The 20513-nt window shown below is 34.9% G+C and overlaps 2 protein-coding genes across 2 annotated transcripts in view; one reads left to right on the top strand and one right to left on the bottom strand.

Annotated features, from left to right (window-relative positions):
* The window catches only part of Had1 (beta Hydroxy acid dehydrogenase 1), an 18443-nt gene extending 1244 nt beyond the window's left edge, over positions 1-17199 (top strand). The window contains exons 2-6 of the mRNA XM_085954596.1: positions 4113-4300; positions 6168-6358; positions 12960-13135; positions 13389-13553; positions 16326-17199. Of these exons, the coding sequence (XP_085810722.1) occupies positions 4113-4300; positions 6168-6358; positions 12960-13135; positions 13389-13553; positions 16326-16518 (913 nt within the window). The 3' untranslated portion in view covers positions 16519-17199. The remainder of the gene's footprint in view (positions 1-4112; positions 4301-6167; positions 6359-12959; positions 13136-13388; positions 13554-16325) is intronic.
* On the bottom strand, positions 17190-20513 carry RpL24 (ribosomal protein L24). Its single transcript, XM_085954619.1, has 5 exons — positions 20479-20513; positions 20273-20348; positions 19997-20082; positions 18265-18426; positions 17190-17408 (listed from the first exon to the last, which is right to left on the bottom strand). Exons 1-5 carry the CDS (start codon positions 20481-20483, stop codon positions 17267-17269), a joined length of 471 nt encoding a protein of 156 aa, XP_085810745.1. The 5' UTR covers positions 20484-20513; the 3' UTR covers positions 17190-17266.

Genomic DNA, 20513 nt, shown 5'->3' with positions numbered 1-20513 from the left:
TCCTTTCGCATGATGCCCAACATACACATCTCCATGCCTTGCTGTGTGACTCTTAGCCTTTGGACATCTCTCGTGTTGAGGGTCCATGTCTCGTAGCCATACGTGAGCACGGGTAGCACACATTGGTTGAACACCCTACGCCTAAGACATAATGGTAGGTCACTCTTGAAGATACTATTCAGACGTCCGAAAGCACTCCATCCCAGCTTTGTTCTTCAAGCAATTTTATCGTGCATGCTTCCGTCTATGGGCACCTGCTGTCCGAGATAGACGTAGCTGCTGACTTGCTCGAGTTAGGTGCCATTAATAATCGTGCCGATAATCGCAGGGTCCGAAAAAAACAGTTCCTCATCACTTTTGTCTTTGAGACGTTTATCTTTAGGCCGACCGTTTGACTGACATCCGCGAGTTCTTGCATTCTACCTTGGAGGTCTTTCGGGTCTTGTGAGAGTATAAAAATATCAACTGCAAAGCGCAGGTGACTGAGGTGCTCCCCATTAATTGGAACACCTTTTTCCTCCCAATCAAGTTTCCTAAATAAGTCCTCAAGAGTAGCGGTGAATAGTTTAGGTGAAATGGTATCACCTTGCCGGACACCTTTGTTAATGCGGAATTTACACGACCGTTTGTGGAGTTTCACGCATGCTGTGGCATCACTGTATACAATATATAGGTACCTAATAAGATGTTAAAGTAGAGGTTTTCTTCAACCTATTTGGAATCCATAGTTTTTATAAATAATAATAGTAAAATTTATTATTTAGGTAGGTAGGTACCTACTTATAGGTAAATCGTAAATCAGTATACAGTGGCACCATGGACACGGTAAAACCACCATGCAGTCGTAGTGTTATTGTTTGCTAGCATAGAAATAAGCATTGCAGAAAACTATTTCAATACAACCGCGTGTCGCCTATAGTGCCACTGTAGAACGATTTACCTATACCTAAGTAGATAGGTAATGAAAATAAATGGGTACTTACTTATAGATAGTTACCAAAGAGATTGGATGGTGATAGTTACCTACTATCGTCTTTATAGATTTCTGAGTTTTCATTGGGTGTAGTTCTACTTTCTTTCCTTGGCGTTTCAGGTTCGTTGCATAGGCCATTCTCAAGAGATATGTTGTGATGATCATTCATACACCTATGTTACATTTACCCCCACGATGGCAGAACGGTTTAAGCATCGGCCTATAATGTCATGGGTCCCAGGTTCAAATCCTGGGTCTGGCAAATATACCTACATATTGTTTTTCAATTTGTGTTTGAGTCAGAGTATGGACCTAATAAGTTGGGCAAGAGGCTAACATCCATTTCTCGTAAAAATAAATCTGTTAAAACATACCTCCACTCCATGGAGGTCCATATGATCTTTAAGGATCGGATATGGTCAAGAAAAAAAAGTATTGTATTGTAAATAAACAATAACATGCGCATACACCTTTCAACATGCCTGTTTAAGACCTATTAGTGGACAAAGCGCGTATTGCTATAACTTGCATTTTGTGTGTTTATTTGGAAAATATATAAATCATATCATTATGTTACACAACATATTTTTAAATAGTCAAAAAATTTCAAAAAAACCCACTATTAATTTTAAATTTACCTCATTCTTTTTATTTTTACCGCCCCATATTAATTCTTCAATATCTGAGGGTTTTTCCGATTTAGTTAAGTAGGTACCTAGATATTACGAGGGTAGTCCCAGAAGTACCCGACCTAACAAAGAAAACACAAAAAATTTGGGAAACAATATTTTTATTTCTCTACGTAGTCTCCTTTTAGGTCGATACACTTTTCCCAGCGATGTTCAATAGCTTCGATACCCTGTTTACAGTAAAAATCATCGAGCTCCTCAAAATAACCATCAACCGCAGACTCCACCTCTTCATTGTTGGGAAATCTTTTACCACCGAGCCATTTTTTCAAGTTTGGAAACAGAAAATAATCCGAGGGGGCTAAATCTGGCGAATAGGGTGCGTGAGGAAGCAATTCAAAACTCATTGATTTTGGCCATTGCGATAACGGATGTGTGAGCTGATGAATTGTCCTGATGAAACGAAACTTTTTATTTTCGCCAAATGCGATTGTTTTTTCTTGATTACATCACTCAAACGCTGCAATAAGTTTGCATAATACACGCCGTTGATTGATTTTCCTGTCTGAAGATAATCAATGAAAATTACCCCACGCGCATCTCAAAAAACTGACACCATGACCTTGCCTGCAGATGGAACTGTCTTCGCCTTCTTTGGAGCCGATTCTCCCCTTTTAGTCATTTGTTTCGACTGTTCTTTCGTCTCAGGTGTGAAGTGATGGACCCATGTTTCATCCATGGTTATGAATAGACGCAAAAACGCTGCTTTATTGCTGTGAAACTTCGCCAAACACTCGATTGAAACATCCTCACGATGCTGTTTTTGTTCCATTGTGAGTAATCGCGGCACCAACCTTGCGCACTGCTTTCTCATGTCCAAATTTTCAGTCAATATGTGATGTACAGCATTTTTTGAAATGCCTACCATGTCTACTAGCTCGCGCAATTTCAGTCGACGTTCATCCAATATCATTTTGTGGATTTTCGTCACCATTTCTGGCGTGGTCACCTCATTTGGTCGACCACTGCAATGTTCGTCTTGGCAGCTCGTCCGAGCTCGTTTAAACTCAGCCACCCAATATTTTACTATTTTAAACAAAGTAGCAGACACCGCCAAAGTAGAATCTAGCGCCGCTTTGATATTGGTCGGACTGAAGCCTTTCAAATGAAAGTATTGTATCCAATGACATTAATATGGATGAAGCATCTAGAAAATAAAATGACACTCACTTTGCGTCGGGTCTGCCGGATGGCGAAATTCATATTTTAATATCGGTATCCTACGCTCAAATGAACATTCTGCTTGCAAGCGGTCTGGCGACACCGCTGGGTCTGCCCATACAAAATTTCTGACTGTCAGGTTTCGACTCCACCGTTATTATTGTGTTACAAAATGCCAATGTGCCTAGTTGAAAATTGTAAAAAAATCTACTAAACACTCCAAGAAAGATGGGATATCACTTTGCATGTGTTAGTATTATTTATTATTTATAAAATGCCATTTTAAGATATTGATGAATGTTTATTCAATGCAATTGAATGACAGGAACCATTGGACAGTCAGTCGCCTGTGATCGCTGGGCTCACTTGCGTCTAATCTCCGAGAAGTCGTAAGTAACCGAGAATCTGTTTCTAACGCAATGAGTCATGACACTAATACGACATTACAATAAAGGTTATATTACTATAAATTCTCGAAGCTTGTATCGCATAATGGAAACGGATACGTCAATGGTCACGTGACATTTACCTATACATCTATGAATGACTTTCATGCACAATTTCTCGTGCGCGCCGGGTATGAAGTGAGTCGCCCATTTAATATGTCATTGATTGTATCACATAACTATGACCATTTTTTCCATGTTTACAAATTCACTGAGAGTGTTCACTGTTGATTGCTGACAAAAAATTACTGAGCAACGTAGCGTCGTCAAACTTAGGCTTTATAAGGTTGGTACTTTCTATCATGGTCATTATTTTCAAACAACAACTGCTATCTAAACATCAGGCCGGTACTGCCGGTATAATAAATATTTCCTCTATTTCTATTTCTGGAAATTAATTAGTACTTAGGTAGGTACCTAAATGTTTATGTTGTCACCCATTTACTGTGTTATGTTATGACATTGATTATATCATTTAAAAGATAATAATATTAATTGGGTGCACATTATTATTAAGTTATTAATTAATACCCTTCCAGCTAAAATATTTTATATATAATGTAAAACTTGATAAAATGAAACATTCTCCACACGGAATAACCGCTCCTCACAGGACCTAGTGGCAATGTAGATAGATATTGTGATACAAGATATATGACTGTAGACCCTGGCATGCCCATGCGAATATTATTCTCAAGTTCAGTTGAAAGACCACTGTCGGCAACCATAGAACATAAATTTAATATTTCAACCGAAAGACTGCAGAAGATTTAATGTCAATAAAGTAATTTTGGCTGTTATTAAATTCTTCATATCTGATTATTATTGTTTTGTGGATTACAGTGGTCTCATTGGACGATCATGGTCGATGTTGTTCGCGTCTGTCGGTTATCAAGTCGTTTTATTCGACATTGTGCCTGAGCAGGTGGATTCGGCGCTGAAAGATATTCACTCACAACTTAAAAGTCTGGAAAAGGAGAAGCTGCTCAGAGGAAAACTGAATGCTGCTCAACAATTCAGTTGCATCAAAGGTGTGAAATACATTTTCATAATAGAAGACAATTATTCAATTTAATTTATTATCTTCAGTACAATTATTAAAAATAACAAGCACAAAATGTTTTTTTTACCATCTCCGATCCTCAGATATTGGCCTCGACAGTGAAGTTTTATTGTTTTTATAAATGGATGTTAGTCACTTGTTCAATCTATTATGTCCATCCTCTTGACCCCAAACCCACATTGAAAAATAATATTTGCATTTGCCAGACTCCGAATTCGAACCTGGGACATGCGACATTACAGGGCGCATTAGCCACTCGGTCATTGTGTTATGTTATATACGTACTTGTTTCCACAATTATTAGTAAGTATAAAATGCTTTTTTTACCAGTTTTGGGCTCTAACCCGTGACCCATGATGGCTTTGTATTTAGAAATTTTATAGATTGTGAATATCCATTTAAGATACCTAATAAAATGTAGTAGGTAATGAATTTAGATATGTACCAACTTGAGAATATATATAACTAATTTGATTCAGGGTAGTGTCACAACATTGTCTTTATATTATGTCTATTTTGTAATTTTCTGATCCATCTGTCAACGGGATAGTGGATCCCAGAGATTTTACAAAATGTTTCTCAAGGGTTCAAACAAACAAAGAAGTTGAGAATCAAACGAGCATCAAAAATTACAGATTGCCGGTACAATTGCCAAAAAAATGGTGTAATTATTGCCCAGTTGCTGGGCAATGTATGACCCGTCATCAGTGTCGGGCAAGTGAAGCTGATGTATTTTGTGCATACACGTAACAACAACGGCCAGCAATGAAGTTTCTGCACCATATCTCGTCCTAAATAATCACATAACAAATCTAAAATAAAATAAGGATTTGGATCGGGTCCTACTTAAACAAACGTGAAACAATAAGTAATATAAACCAGAAATTAGTTATTGATAATTATTTATTTAAAAACTTTACAAGAATGACAAAAATTTACTTTTAGCAGGTATTTGTTAAATAGGTACAATTAGTGCGAAGAAAAATAAAGTAGATACAGTTACGAAGAAAGCAACACTGATTACTATTATACTGCCAGTCACTCTTCGATTTTTGCCAACTGGAGATTCATACAGGAGTTAAATGTATTTATTCAGGGTGTTCAACTCTTCGATTGCTCACATTGTTCCAGATCCAGACGTTTGTGCAGCTTTGATAATCAATTGGCCTTTTCATATTTTAATCATTATATAGTTCAAGACGTAAATAAACCTCGTTAATAGGCTTCAATACCCTGTGGTTTGTTCATTTATGCGTTGTACGTAGTGTGAATTGACGATTAGTAATAACACCATAATAATATTAATAACGACACAGCGAAAAATTATAATAATGTGTTGTCAAATCGGCTGTCACTATAATGTTTTTATTGTTGCTAGGGGTGAGATCAAACAGAGATGCACACATGGAGCAGAGCGAGAATGAAATAGATTTATCTAGCAATTATTGCCATATTTTCGATTGCGTTTGATATTAAATATATCGACCAACCATGTTGCCTGAGAACATGGGCAATAGATGTTGAGTTTCGGCAACGTAGACTACTATTGTCGTGTTTTGGAGAACTATTAACGGCAACACAATTTCCGTAAAAAGTGGCTCGTTTACAAGCCCCTTTAGAATACCATGTCCAATAATCATAAAATTGCTACTTTATGCCGGTCTATCTGAGACTAGCAAAGTCAGATATGTATGCTGCCCTGGAAGTCAATAACTGAAGAGGACGATTACAGCAGCAACGTACTAATACAAATCCTATAAAACTGAAACAGTGTCAATGAATAAATAATTATTTCGAGTTATATTATTTTGAAATTTTAAATATTTTTATTTTAGGTTCATCCAGCCTCGCCGATACCGTAAAGGGGGCTGTACTCATTCAAGAATGCGTTCCGGAAAATCTTGACCTCAAAAAAAAGCTGTATTCACAGATGGATGCCTTGGTGGATGATAAAACCATTCTGTCCAGTTCCACCAGCACATTTATGCCTTCATTGTTCAGTGAAAGTATGAAACATCGATCTCAGGTAATTAATTACCAATATTAGAAATCTGTGGAATGTCAGAAATTTTCAGTTAAAAATGAAATGCTTCTTCGTATAACTGGATAATATTTTCAAATCATTCAATGTGTACTTGTATGTAGATAATTCATAATTTTTTTTAATTGATCATTTGATAATAATGTTTACATGCTGCGGTGACTACCAATTATCATATAATTTACTGGGTAATGTTCAGGAAAATATTATTCACTTCATTGTGTCCTTAGGAGTATTTGATTACATACCAGTGGCGAAGGGTGGAGGTAGGCCAGTGGCGCACCCAGGATTTAATATTGGGGGGGCCCAAGGAGGATAATGTAAATTAGTCCCATATGATCTTTTTCTTCTTCACAGCATAATTCCTCGTTTATCGGCCTTTTGTCTATTGCACTCGGTGTACCTACACCATGGTCCCCACATCCTGAAACGGGCCCTCAGGATAGGATATTTGGCGGGCCCCCTACCTACCGCGAAGATTAAAAGCAGTGTGAAACACTATGATACACCCCTGTTACAGGCGGGCTTCTCCCGGTGTAAAATAATCATTTAGTAGCTATAAGTCGAAACGTAACCCTGACCTCTAGAAACGGCTTCATAAAACATCTAATCTGATTCCTTGCTCAACCACGTAAGTATTTTTTATTCATAGGTAAAGGCCTTCGTCCGGTGTGTGAAAATCGCATATTGGGCGGAGGTGTAATTAAGATAAATTTAATTTAATATAAAAAGTATAAATCGTCGTTGCACAAAAAAAACCTCCAATGTGCCATTTTTACGAAAATTGGTTTTTGATGCAAAAATATTCTACGATTTTTTCTGCATCGTTGACAAGAACCTCCAATGTGATATCACTTTTTGGTTTAAAGTTATTTTCGAAAAACTAAACCTCTAATGTGATGGGTCTCATATTTAAAAGTGGATAAATCTCCGATGTGCTGACTTATCACATTGGAGGTATTGTTGTGCACGCACTCGGCACATCGGAGCTAATGAGCTATACGCTAACATTGCGCCGGTAAACTATCAGTTGCTAAATGTGTGTTATTCGTGATATAAATAAGCTGCTATTCTAGATATTATTGCAGAGATACTTTGAAGTAAGTTATTTTTATGATTTACATGTATTATTCATCAATTTCGTCGTCCTTCTTTTTGTTTTAATGCTTAATTTGGAAATTAAAAGTTAAAAAAAAACCAAACGAAAAGACTTCTCGGAAAATCGTATATCGGACAGAAAGTTGTAGAAGGGAAAAAAAACAGAAGATATAGCGTGAATAAGGCTTGTGGGCCGTTGTGGTCGTATTATGACCACACCTAAAAGTAAATATTCTTTACTTTGCGGAAATATTTCTGACGAACAGCGTAAAAAAATATTTAAATTCTTTTGGGCTATTAAATCATGGCCCGAGAAAAAGTCGTATGTCCAAGGTCTTGGATGCACTCGAAATATAAAAAAACGAAGGGTACGTCATCATCCTTGTGCAAAACAAACAGGATGGGCACGACAATTACCTTCCAAACGAAAAAGGAGAAAAATACAAAGTCTGTCGGATTTTTTTCCTTAACACACTTGGCATAAAAGAAGATAATGATAATAATACGATAATATGTGATATGATAATACGTCTTCCAAATAACTATATAGAAAACAGTACTCCAAGCAGTGTACATGAAGTATCATTTACCAAGGGACATCGACAAGATAAAATCAACGACGTCAGGAAATGGCTCAATCTAATACCTTTATTACCCAGCCACTATTGTAGAGCTTCTTCCAATAGAAACTATGTGGAGTCCAATTTTATATCCATTCTGCATATGCATAACATATATAGAGAATGGTGTTTGGAGAATAATCTTGACGCCGTTAATCGAAATGTTTTTAGTAAAATACTACATGAAGAAAAAATTTCAATCCACATTCCTATTAAAGACCAGTGTAATTTATGTTTCGGATTCAAGCTTGGCAATGTAAACGAAGAAGATTATGAATTACACATAAAGAAAAAGGAAAAACGTCATATTGCCAAAGGTGAAGCCAAAGAATGTGCCAACAGCAAAAGAATGTTTATCACCATGGATTTGCAAAGTGTTTTTCTATGTCCGAAGATATTAGTGTCATCCGCATATTACAAATATTTCGCATATTTCAACCATCCATATTGCAATCCGCATATTTCAACTTCACAACTTTACCATCTATCAGGTAAATGATGCAGATGTAATTCTTTATGCGTGGCATGAAGCAGATGGTAATGTAACAAATTCACATCTTGCACTATTGACTATTTAAGGAAATTGTCCAACGAATACGAAGGAATTGTAATGATGACGGATGGTTGTAACTATCAAAATAGGAACAATGTTCTTAGGAGTGCATTGAGCGATTTCGCAAAATCCCACAATAAAGTGATAGAACTCAGTAAAATGTATCTAGAAAAAGGGCACACTATAATGGAGGCAGACGCTGTGCATTCAACTTTAGAACATTATTTTAAGAGGCCAATTTTCTCACCTTCCGATTACATTGCGAGAATGCATTTAGCTCGGCCTAGTCAGTCATACAAAGTAAATTCTACACATTACGATTGTTTCAAAAAATATGATGATTTAAAAACAAATCAATCTTCACTTCGCCCAGCAATGAAAGTTGGTGATCCAGCAGTTGTTGACATTCGTGGCTTAAAATATCTACCGAGTGGAGATATTTTATTTAAACTCAATTACTCTGAAGAGTGGCAAACTTTATCTCAAAGACGCAAATTATGTCCAATTGTTGAGTCACCTGCATTGTATACTGAGCCTCTATCTATATCTGAATCAAAATATGAGCGCCTTCATGAGTTGAAGGATATAATTGATAGAAACCATCACATCTTTTATGACAGTCTAAAATATAAGCCAGATAAGAAAAAATAGATAACTTCCAGTATTCCGTTAATATTAGATTTTTTCTTTTAATATTCAAATTCACATTTTCAATTTTTCTTTTAGTATCTATTCAATTTTAGCAACGAGAGCAATACTTTTGAATAGGTAACACATTCTTGGTTTTCGTATCCCTCATTGTTTAAGATCGTGACTCTTTGGAAATTTCCTAGTAATATCTCTTCAGCGATCCCTGCGCTTTGCATAGTTGAAGGTATTGAAAGCCGCGTAGTGTCCTACACTTGGTCGGACCATCTTGTTGGTGACTTTCCTCTCCTGTGTCGACCCTCGATATTTCCGCTAACAATGAGCCTTTTCAAATTATCGAATAAATAAGGATAATGTAATAATACAATTTAAAAAATAGTATGGCTTTTTTCAATTTTCTCATTGATTCTTCTTATAAAGTTATGGTATAAAGTGTTGTACAACGATGACAACGCATAATAAATATCTCCAATGTGCCAAAACTGTGCAGCACTTACCTCCTATGTGACAGTGTAAACATGTTATTTCTTTTATTGTAAAACTGATGAACATTATCGATCATTTTAACAACTGAAATAGTGTTATTAATATTACTCCGATAAACTGCAGTACTATTAAATTCAAAATGATTTTTTAAAACTGTTTTTTGTCTTTATCTCAAAACAACAATGACAACGCATAATAAATATCTCCAATGTGCCAAAATTGTGCAACACTTACCTCCTATGTGACAGTGTAAACATGTTATTTCTTTTATTGTAAAACTGATAAACATTATCGATCATTTTAACAATTGAAATAGTGTAATTAATATTACTCCAATAAACTGCAGTACTATTAAATTAAAAATCATTCTCTTGATTTTTTAAAACTGTTTTTTGTCTTTATCTCAAAACAAGATTTTTGCACATCGGAGGTTTTTTTTGTGCAACGACGAAATGATGATGGATGAAAGCGATAATTTTAAGACTAAATATAAGTATTCAAATATAATAAATTTTGCCGGCAACGTTGAAGTCTCCGCGCGCCTGCGCCGAGGTGGTCCTCGTGATTCGTCAAATCGTAAGGATCACGCGATAAAATTTGGCCAATCACGAGAGTCCTTTTTGCTGGACGGCGTAGGTACGAGGAATTTAAAAAGAGAGGAAAAAAGGAGTGAGCGTCCTTTTTCCAACATGTACGGACCTGCGAAACTTATTGTTAAAACAAAATATGTAAACGTTTAAAGAAAATGTAAAATAGAAGAAGACCACTTTACGAGCACGAAAGACCGTGTTTTATTTACACTCCAATCGTTTATATCTCATCTTCTTTTTTTTTCGTGAATCCGGGGTTCGATGGACACCTGAGCTAGCCGCCGGAACCCCGGGTATTTCAACTACATTAACGTTTTTCAAATTGTGTTTTAGTTCAAATTAATGGTACTCCATACAGTGAATTATTGGCGATTTTTAATATATTTACTTTAATAATGGAGCTGCCGAGTATCGACACATAATAATCAAAAAATATATTGCACAATTATATAATTGAAAATGTTCATGGCCATAAAGTATAATAGTGCCGCAGGCGACTTTTTTTACTATTAAGGCTAATGTATGATGTGTGTTTATCTCACTTATCTGGTCAACCCGACACGCCGGGCCCCCCACAGCCCGGGACCCCAGGCTAGAGCCCTGTCAGCCCTCCCCAGCCATTACCTATACCACTCCGGAATTCGGGTGGACACCGAGAATTTTTTGACAGTTCCATTAGAGATTGGGTTTCTAAAAAAACCTGATATTAGTGTTTCGAAATTTTTGTGTTAGAAATTAAAATCTAAGAATTTTTTCTAAAAGGGGAATTACAAATCATTTTTTTTGTCGTGTTTTTATTTGTCTAAGCCCAAAAGTATAGTTTATCGGCTTTCAATTTCAATGTTTAAAATCATTCTGATAATTTTGGGGGGTGCCAGGGCCCCTTGGCCCCCCCCCCCTGGGTGCGCCACTGAGGTAGGCTGTTAAATCCGCCATAAATAGTGCACATTAACCCTTTTCAGTCAAATGTATATGTTTTTATTGAAATAAGACTACAATTTACAGATGGTATTGGTTGGATTTTAAAAATCAATTAAACCCTGTCTGAACCAAACCATAATAGTATTGGTATATTTTAGGCGATATGACAAAATTGTGCACATTTTTTCATTCTTACTTATTTGTTTTCGTTAGATTAAGAATACGTATTACACATATTGTTGGTTCATTGTCAAGCTATGCCTAAACCAAACTATAATTATAATAGCTAAAAATTATTATTCTATCTATAAAGTATCCAAATTTATGTATCATTTAATTGCATCATTTTAGATATTTTATAGATATACGAGTATTTTTTGATTATTATCTATTATGACTTGGTTTTCGCAGGGTTTAATTGAATTTTAAAAACTAACCAACACCATCTGTAAAATGTAGTCTTATTTCAATGAAAACAAGTATGTATGACTGACAAAGTTAAGTGTGTAATATTTATGGCGGATCTTAACAGCCTACCTCCACCCTTCGCCACTGTTACATACCTACGTAATCATAATTAATATGTTGACAAATACCTCTAGTACATACTTATTAACCATGACATTTTCACAAAATATCTCGTGGTGTTTACCCATTTCTAATTGTTTGTTTGCTTCTTTTAGATAGTATATAATTTTAATTGCATTTAAATAATAATAACCTTGTCATAATGTTTGAAGTACAATGTTTCACGAATATCACAATGATCATTATCTATGTCACATTGCACTTGTCTGATTGCATCATTCAACCATGGTTTTATCTTTTTTCACATTTCCCTTTTTTATATGTGTAGGTACAGACTTGTGATAATTAATTGGCAATTAATAACATATTAGGTAATGGTAAACAACAATTATGATAAATATTTATTTTTCTGATCACTTCACTCACTCAGCAAACTTGAGGAAAAAAACGAAAAACTGTTATAAATATCAAAACACAACAGTGATACTGTCTGTCAAAGTTTTTATCAGAAGCCTTGCGCTACAAATACTTTATCGCTTGGATTCATTTCTGGATATTTTTTATATGATAGTCATGGAATACGTCTATATAATAGCCATAAACCATTGATGGTTATGGGCAGGGTTGGCGAACCTTTTTACATACATGTGCCAAAATTTCACAAATATTTTTCGACTGTCTGACGTGCCAAGCAGTTTTTCATGATGAAAAAAATGAAAAAATGATTTTTAAGAATTCTATTAAAAAAGTTTAACTAGTTCTTGAGATTCTATGTTTCATGTTGCTAGCCGAATTTTTTTCCCTTGTTCTCAAAATTTTCTAAGAGATCGTGGAAGCATTTAAACCACTCTTCTTTCATAATATTCTCCATCACTGAACGGTTTTCCATTTTTAGCATCAGTTTCGTCATTTCCGTGTGCATATCGATTGGTATAAATAATATTAAAAACCAAAGAAAATACGCATGGATATGTTGTCATTGTGTATTTGACCCAGAGCAAGAACCCACTCAGTGGGAGTGGGACAAAAGACTGAATCATGTCTTGTTGAAAAATCATTTAAAACCTTGAAGAGCGAAAATATTAATGTATCTTTATTTTAAAATGACTTTAAATAATTATATGGTAATGATTATAATTTAGGTAATCGTCTCGCACCCTGTCAACCCGCCATATTATGTGCCGTTAGTCGAGATTGTGCCCGCACCATGGACCAAGCCTGAAGTATCTAAGAAGACGAGAGAGCTTATGGAAGAAATCGGACAGGCACCGGTTTCGCTTTCAAGAGAAATCGAAGGATTTGCTCTCAATAGAATTCAGTGAGTCTTATTTCAAGCATTTCTATTTAATTTAATTTAAACTTGCATTGTTATGCTGGTATTTTATTATAATAATTAAATTTCATTTGATATTTTCTTATTATATTATAAGTTGTAGGTCGCTGGGACATTACACCCAAACTCGGTTGCTTAGCCTTTAGTTTTATATATTTTGTAACTCATCTCGGGAACCATCAAATACTGAAACAGTTTCAGTGGTTTTCGCGTAATCACATAAAATTTATTTCAACAGGTATGCGATTTTAAATGAAGCGTGGCGTTTGGTAGCAGACGGAGTTCTAGACGTGAAAGACATTGACAAAGTCATGTCTGAGGGGTTGGGCATGAGATACGCATTCCTGGGATCACTGGAGACAGCTCACTTGAACGCTGAAGGCATGATGAGTTATTGTGAAAGGTAAATATATTATTTAGAGTATGTGTCATAGACTAATATACCCTTTGAATGTGTGATGAATACGTCAACTGTGTCAAAAAAGGAGAACAAAGTTAATCAATTCACAATGTTTGAATTCCGGTCTGCCAACATACAAAATATTAATTTTGCTCAGGCCACCACACTAAAATCATTCCCAAAGTACAAAACGGCTCCCTCCTGTCATAAAACTCTTTGGTTGCAATGATTGCATGCATATTAATAGACAAAACTTTTAAGCCGATTACCTCGGTTTTGGGAAGAGTATAAAAAATGATCTACTACACATGTTTGTTTATAATTACATAATATGTGCTTGGATGTAGTCATTAATTTTGAGACATCTGTTGGCAGGATTGTACTCAGTAAGTGTATTGTTGTAGACCACTGATTTGCAATCACGCTACACGACCTTGCAAATGGTAAAATGTATGGCTAAAAATGTACAATTTCCGACATTTCTTATAATTGGAAAAAAATACATGGTCACAGTAAATTTGCTAAAAAAAACAAAGGGACATTTTGAAAGTTTAGCATGATTAGACATTAGCGTACCGTTGCTTGTTGAACAACTTTATAAAAAAAACAATTATATTAACACAAATATTATGCCAAACGTAAAGCGAAAATGTTTTTGTGATTTTTTACTAACAATAATTAAAGGTTGGTCACGACATTCATTGTAATATCATTCACATAATTTTATAAATCTATCAAGTGTTGTTGGTTTATAATCTTACATAGTAATTATCAACATAGATAGTGCAAAATATTATATTTTCTTAACGTGATAATATAAGATAGCACTAAGGAAAATATTCGTAACTACACAAGAAATGAGGTGTAAATATTTCTTACTTTTAAGAATACAACAATTTTCTTGTTGCTAGTTGGTAATATGTAGTATGTATTAAATACTTAAATGAAAGATAATATCTGAATTTTGCTACCATTAAAAGTCACGTACATTGTCAACGTATAAATATAATTATGTTGTGTAACATTTATACAGGACTGATAATTTTGTACGGCATCAGTTTAAAAAAATCTTCCAAAATCTATGCATTATTTGTGGAAAAATTCGCATCTATCTACGCCATTCCTAATAATACACGATTTTGCTGTCTACGATGGCTAGTCACTGTTGGTTGATCATAACCACAGCTGCAGTCCGCATAGATTTATACACTGTCCGGGTACGATGACAAGAAGCGGGGGTAATAATGCGAAAGTAAACTGAGGCAACGTATCGATGGAGGATAAAGCATGTCATTCCGGTTGTTGTATCATTCAGCGCATGGGTAATAATTACATTCTGCATTGAAAACGTTGTGACGTGTTAGAACAATTTTTGGTGACTGTGTAGGCGAAGTCTTAATAAACTTATTTTTAAATACCTATATCAATCTGTATCACCATGTCAAAATTTAGCTTGATTTATGCATAAGTATACAACATGTATACAGAAAGGGAAACCTATTCCCGAATTAATTTACCCGATTTATCCAAAACATCAATGAAAATACATACATATTCAAAACTAGTAAATTATTATTATTGATTATTCTTACCTAATTCCAGATTAAACAGGAAATGAGTATCTATTAAGATGTAAGAAAAACAGTGAATCATTTACCACCAATGACATTATTAATGGACGACGCACTCAGTACAGTAGCTAGCAAGTAAATTCACTCATAGCGATATTCGCACGTGCATAGGTAGACGTCACGCAATATCCATTATGCGATATCACGCATCGGGAATTTATAGCAATATCACCTTTATTGTAATGATGTTAGAACAGTGTTTCTGGTATCAATGTTCGTTTGAGCAAACCCGTTCGAACCGAACCATTCGGCAGAACCAATAAAAAGCATCGGGAATTTATAGCAATATCACCTTTATTGTAATGGCGTTAGAACAGATTATGCCATTCGGCAGACCCGACAAAAAAGTGAGTGTCATTTTTTTTTCCAGATGCTTCGTCCATATTAATGTCATTGTTTACCACTAACAAAATTTAATTCAAATGCATTTTTCCCACCAAATAGTGTAAGATTTAATCCTTCAAAGTACGAAATAGATAATTATAATTTATTTATAAGCTTTTTATTTAGCATGGTTATTCAATTTCCTGTCCAATAAATCATGTCTAGTTACTGTTTGCAAACAGTTAGATTATGGACATTCCATCTATGTTTATGGAACTGAGAGATTGTTTTAACTTATTTATTTCCATACATAATTTTAAAACACTTACAAAATAATTATAACCAACAGAAAAAATCGTTTTTGAGAAAAATTCAACACCCAGCATGATCGGACCTGCGTCTCTCGGGTTTCGCGCCTACGCACATTGACCACAATGCTATAGATATCCTATCTAATGGCAACAAATGTTAACTAATAACCCTTACAATAATCTCTGACGCGTTTTCCAAATTGAGTTATTATTGGCGATCGGCTGACAAATTTAAATCAAGAGCATTTTTATGTCTAACTTTTTAATATTCCGATTGCAGTCGGCAGCCTCTTTTTCCATTTATTTTTTCCTAGAAAATGAAAATTCTCGAAATTTAGGAAAATTAATATCATGAGATTCAAGATTAACTTTTGATTATTTCTTGAGAATTCTCAATCACCTTTACATACACCCATGTAAGTAGAATTCTCAATCACCTTTACATACACCCATGGTGTAGGGATGTCAAAAAAGTAAATGAAGCCTTCATTGTATGATTTGCTTGGCAGGTATTCAAAGACCATCAACGCCGTCAGTCACACCATGGGCCCCATTCCAAAGATGGAGGGACCACAGGCGGAAGAGATCAGCCGACAATTGAATGAAATGTGTCCGTTGGATAAACTTCCTGAGAGGAGAGCATGGAGAGATGCCTGCCTCACTAAACTCTCGGTCTTGAAGAGAGAAATGTCCAACAAGTGATATGTCACACCTATTTGCTACAATCTAAAACTTTAATTTGCCAATCTTTCCATATTTTTTATTGTATTATCATGTGATACATTATTATTAGTCACATTGCTAGTTCAGAACAAAATCCACCAATATCAATATATAACAGATAGCATTTTCATTTTTTGAAGATTTACAATTGAGGAAACACTGATGGATTACATTATCATTAGATATTATCGACCAATACAGCTCAAGCATTCATTATGCAAATAGGATACAGTGCTCCTATCACCTGATATGTTTGCAATGGCACTGTACACATGGGACATTGTGCTAAACTGGTTCATCAATATCCATTGTCTATGGTCAATACCAGAAGATTAAAAAAAAAAATCTGCAATGGTTAATTTTACAATACGAACAATCAGACAATATTATCATTATAATTGAGGCCCGGATCAACTGTCTCTCCCCGTCGACATGGCCTGTTTATATTTATCTTAAAATTAACAATTTTTGCACCTGTCATACATAGACTGAAGAGATGCATGTGTTTATTGTGCAAATGTCGTAACATTACATACTGAATGAATAATAATTATGTCACTAGCAAAGTGGACTATTTTAATTTTCCAAATAAGCAATATTTTTGTGATATATGTATGTAATATTTTCTTTCAATTGAAATAAAAACAGTGTTTTAATGTTTTTTTTTTGTTTTTTATTTAATTATTAATGTTACCAGAACAGTGATCAGATTATGAAACTTAGAAGCTTATCTCTTTCCTCCTACTCTGGGCGTGGACTTCTTGGCGACCTTTGTGGCTTTTGTCTTGGGTGCAGTCTTCTTCTTGACGGGGGCAACTTTAGCGGGCTTCTTCGCCGCCTTGGCTGTCTTCTTCACCTCCTTTGCAGCCCTAATCAAAAAGATATCATTAAACTATTTGGTGATGTCAAATCGTGTAATTCAAATAATGAACACCCAGAATAAGTAACTAGGCTACGCTACAAACACTGTGTGGTCAGTCAGTACCAACCTTTACATTCAATTACTCACTATATAGATTCTAGCAAATTTCCTTGGTGCACACAATATTGCCAGTGATAATAGGCATTCACATCTTAAGCGTACATGCAGGTTCTAAACAGTTGCAATGCAAAGTTTTAAATTCTATGCTTGCACTTGACTAAAAGATGGTGCATTCAATTTAACATTTGTCATGGCATGAAAATGACAATAAGAAACCTCTTTGAGTTTAGTAGATGAAAAAAATATTATATTTTTAGTCACACTGGAAGAACGCTAACCGACTAGTGAAAAATGAAATGTGACTCTTAGTAGAACAGAGTAAGGGTATTAAATAAATCAAGCGGATATTGGAAACGCTCTCAGATCTCATAATCATTGATCATAAAGCAGCTTCATGTTGACAATAATAACTTCTCAATCGACTGAATAGTTAAACTGAAAAATTTATCAAAGCCAATCAAATGTAGAAGAAGTTATTGTTATCCAACATGCCCACCCTCTGCACTATGTTTTCATCATCGAGCACTAAATTACTTCTGTTCAACATTAAATTTGGTGAGGGTTTAGAATCCCATTTATTAATGTATTTTACCAATGTGTAAAACATTTAGTGTGTAATGGTTAATATGCCAACCACTTTTATGCAATTATTCGTTTTGCCATCGAAAATGCAGTCAGCCGAACAAAAAGGTTTGAACTCTACATGACTGTAATGTTTAGAAGTGGGATAAACGGAAACACACCTGATGGCCTGTTCTCTCTGGGCTTTCCTAACTTCAGGCTTCATGTTCCTCTTGGCGAGGATGTCGCTCAAAGAAGCTCCCACAATGGCTCTTTGGAACTTCTGGGTTCTGCGGGTGTGCTTCTTTGTCTGCTCTTCCTCCTGGCCCTTCTTGTACTTCCGCCTGAACAAAATGAATAGTGATATCAATGACGGTTGCCATCATTAAAACAGCATTCCACAAAATGACACTCATTCCCAAAGGAAGATTAAACAATCCTCATATGTGGCCATTGAAATAACTACAAATCGTGGGTTCCCACTTTTTACAATAGACGATCCTCGTTGATAAATAGCCTGTGACCCCTGTAAAACCGCAGTTTTACTGTGGATCATCAATCCATCACAAAAATTTTATACACTTTAAATATCAGTTTCATATCGGATTTGATTCTACTTTTAAATCAGCAAATATTACATTTAGTTTCACTTTACTACACTAGTCACCTTAGTAAAGGTAAAAATAGTGTTGTCTAGTGCCACATCGACCCATTTACTCTCGCCCGATTTCGTAAAAGCGGTGACGCTTTCGAATTCAAGAGTTTCGTTAGTAAATACACATCAGACACAGATTCATGAGAATCTAATAAATATATTATATTTTTAACAACTCAATTCACATGATTGTGCTGGAATCGATTTATGCATAATAATTATATGGTAGGTACCTATACTATCACGATAACCATTTAATTTTATTTGTTTACCCTCCACGTTAAGAGATTTCCTATAAATAAATATTGTAATGATTATAATATTATATTTATTCAATAACGTTGCATAATCTAGTATTAAACCTAAAAATAAAAGAAAGTATGTAATAGCGAGTTGCGAGCGGCAAAATGCGAAAATTTATCGTTTATTTGACAGTTAAGCGCCTATAGACATCAAAAAGTGGCCATAGAGGAAAATATTTTTCTGTTTATGTATAAGGAATACTTGTTTCAAATAGATGTGCATGTACAAACACCGTTAATTGAATGGAGCAATATGGAACACGAAGCGATTCTGTATACAGTTTCGCAAGCACCTCCATGAACACTTGACTAGTTAAGTTAGTACATGGTTGTTAACGGAAACAGTGTAAGTTTTGAGGGTAATAAACGATTCGGTTTGGCTTATTCCATGGAGGGGCTGTTATATTATTATCCTACATTATATAAATTGTGGTAGCATACATACATTCATTTCGATTTTTATATTAAACGTGTTACGGCTTGTATTAAAGTATTTTTTTGAAAATAAGGAATACTTTATCTTTACCAGAAAAATGAGTATATTACAGTGCAATTTTAACAAATAAACTATATACACTGGGAAATATACATGATGCACTTTGTTTGGAAAAAAAAAACACCTGTCAAAATAACAAATTCGTATCACAAAACAGAATATTTTAAAATGTTTGTTGCCAACACATAGTTGGGACGAATTTAATAAATTACTTATTGATAAATTCGATCACACTTTCACATAAAACCAATTTCTCAAATAGTCCGAGTGTGATGATTGGTAAATCACACAAATTAAATTACTGATAATATATTGTTAGAGAGAAGTAGAAGCAGCTTGAAGAGGCCTTCATCCAGCAGTGGATAGATTCAGGCTGATGATATTGTTACGAGTAGGTACCTATGTATTCACATTTATACAGAAATTCAATAATAGTATAAGTATATGGGAATAAATCATACCTGTACAATACTGTCCATGTTACTTTACGTGGATTCCTCTTCATTAAATGAGCAGCTTCGCATTTTGAGTTCAGGAAAGTGAAAGACTGAAAATAAAAATACAAGTATATGACACATAACCTCTTAACGTCAAACCTACGAATCATAATACCGTTCTTTAAGATCAGCTTTTGAATGAATCCGTATATTAGAAATACACGGGAAGAATTAATAGTAATGATTTTTTAAGACCTGCGGAAGAACCAAATCAACACAAATGTCAAAAGCACGCATTACCTTTCCGTCAACTCGGACAAGAGTCTTTCCATGTCCAGGGTAGATTTTGTAACCGCTATACGCGCACAATCCGATCCTGAAAAGATACGTGATATACAAACAAACATTTTGACACGATTATTAAAATCATGAATACGGTTTTGAATATATTTAGATTGTTTAAAATAGGATAGATTCAATAATATCTTTATTTTTGACAAACGTACTTCATCTTGACGGCTGGAGGAAACGGAAAAGGATC

This window comes from Rhyacophila brunnea, unplaced genomic scaffold, assembly GCF_057557595.1.
Source record: "Rhyacophila brunnea isolate RB1 unplaced genomic scaffold, BYU_Rbru_1.0 scaffold_10, whole genome shotgun sequence".
Taxonomy (NCBI): domain Eukaryota; kingdom Metazoa; phylum Arthropoda; class Insecta; order Trichoptera; family Rhyacophilidae; genus Rhyacophila; species Rhyacophila brunnea.
This window is presented reverse-complemented; position numbering and strand designations above follow the sequence as displayed.

What these genes read in the sequence shown, in the direction of transcription:
- RpL24 (XM_085954619.1), bottom strand. An exon ending in ACATGGACAGTATTGTACAG is followed by an intron (nt 18,427 to 19,996) that starts GTATGATTTATT and finishes CATTTTGTTCAG; the next exon opens with GCGGAAGTACAAGAAGGGCC. An exon ending in CAGAGAGAACAGGCCATCAG is followed by an intron (nt 17,409 to 18,264) that starts GTGTGTTTCCGT and finishes CTTTTTGATTAG; the next exon opens with GGCTGCAAAGGAGGTGAAGA.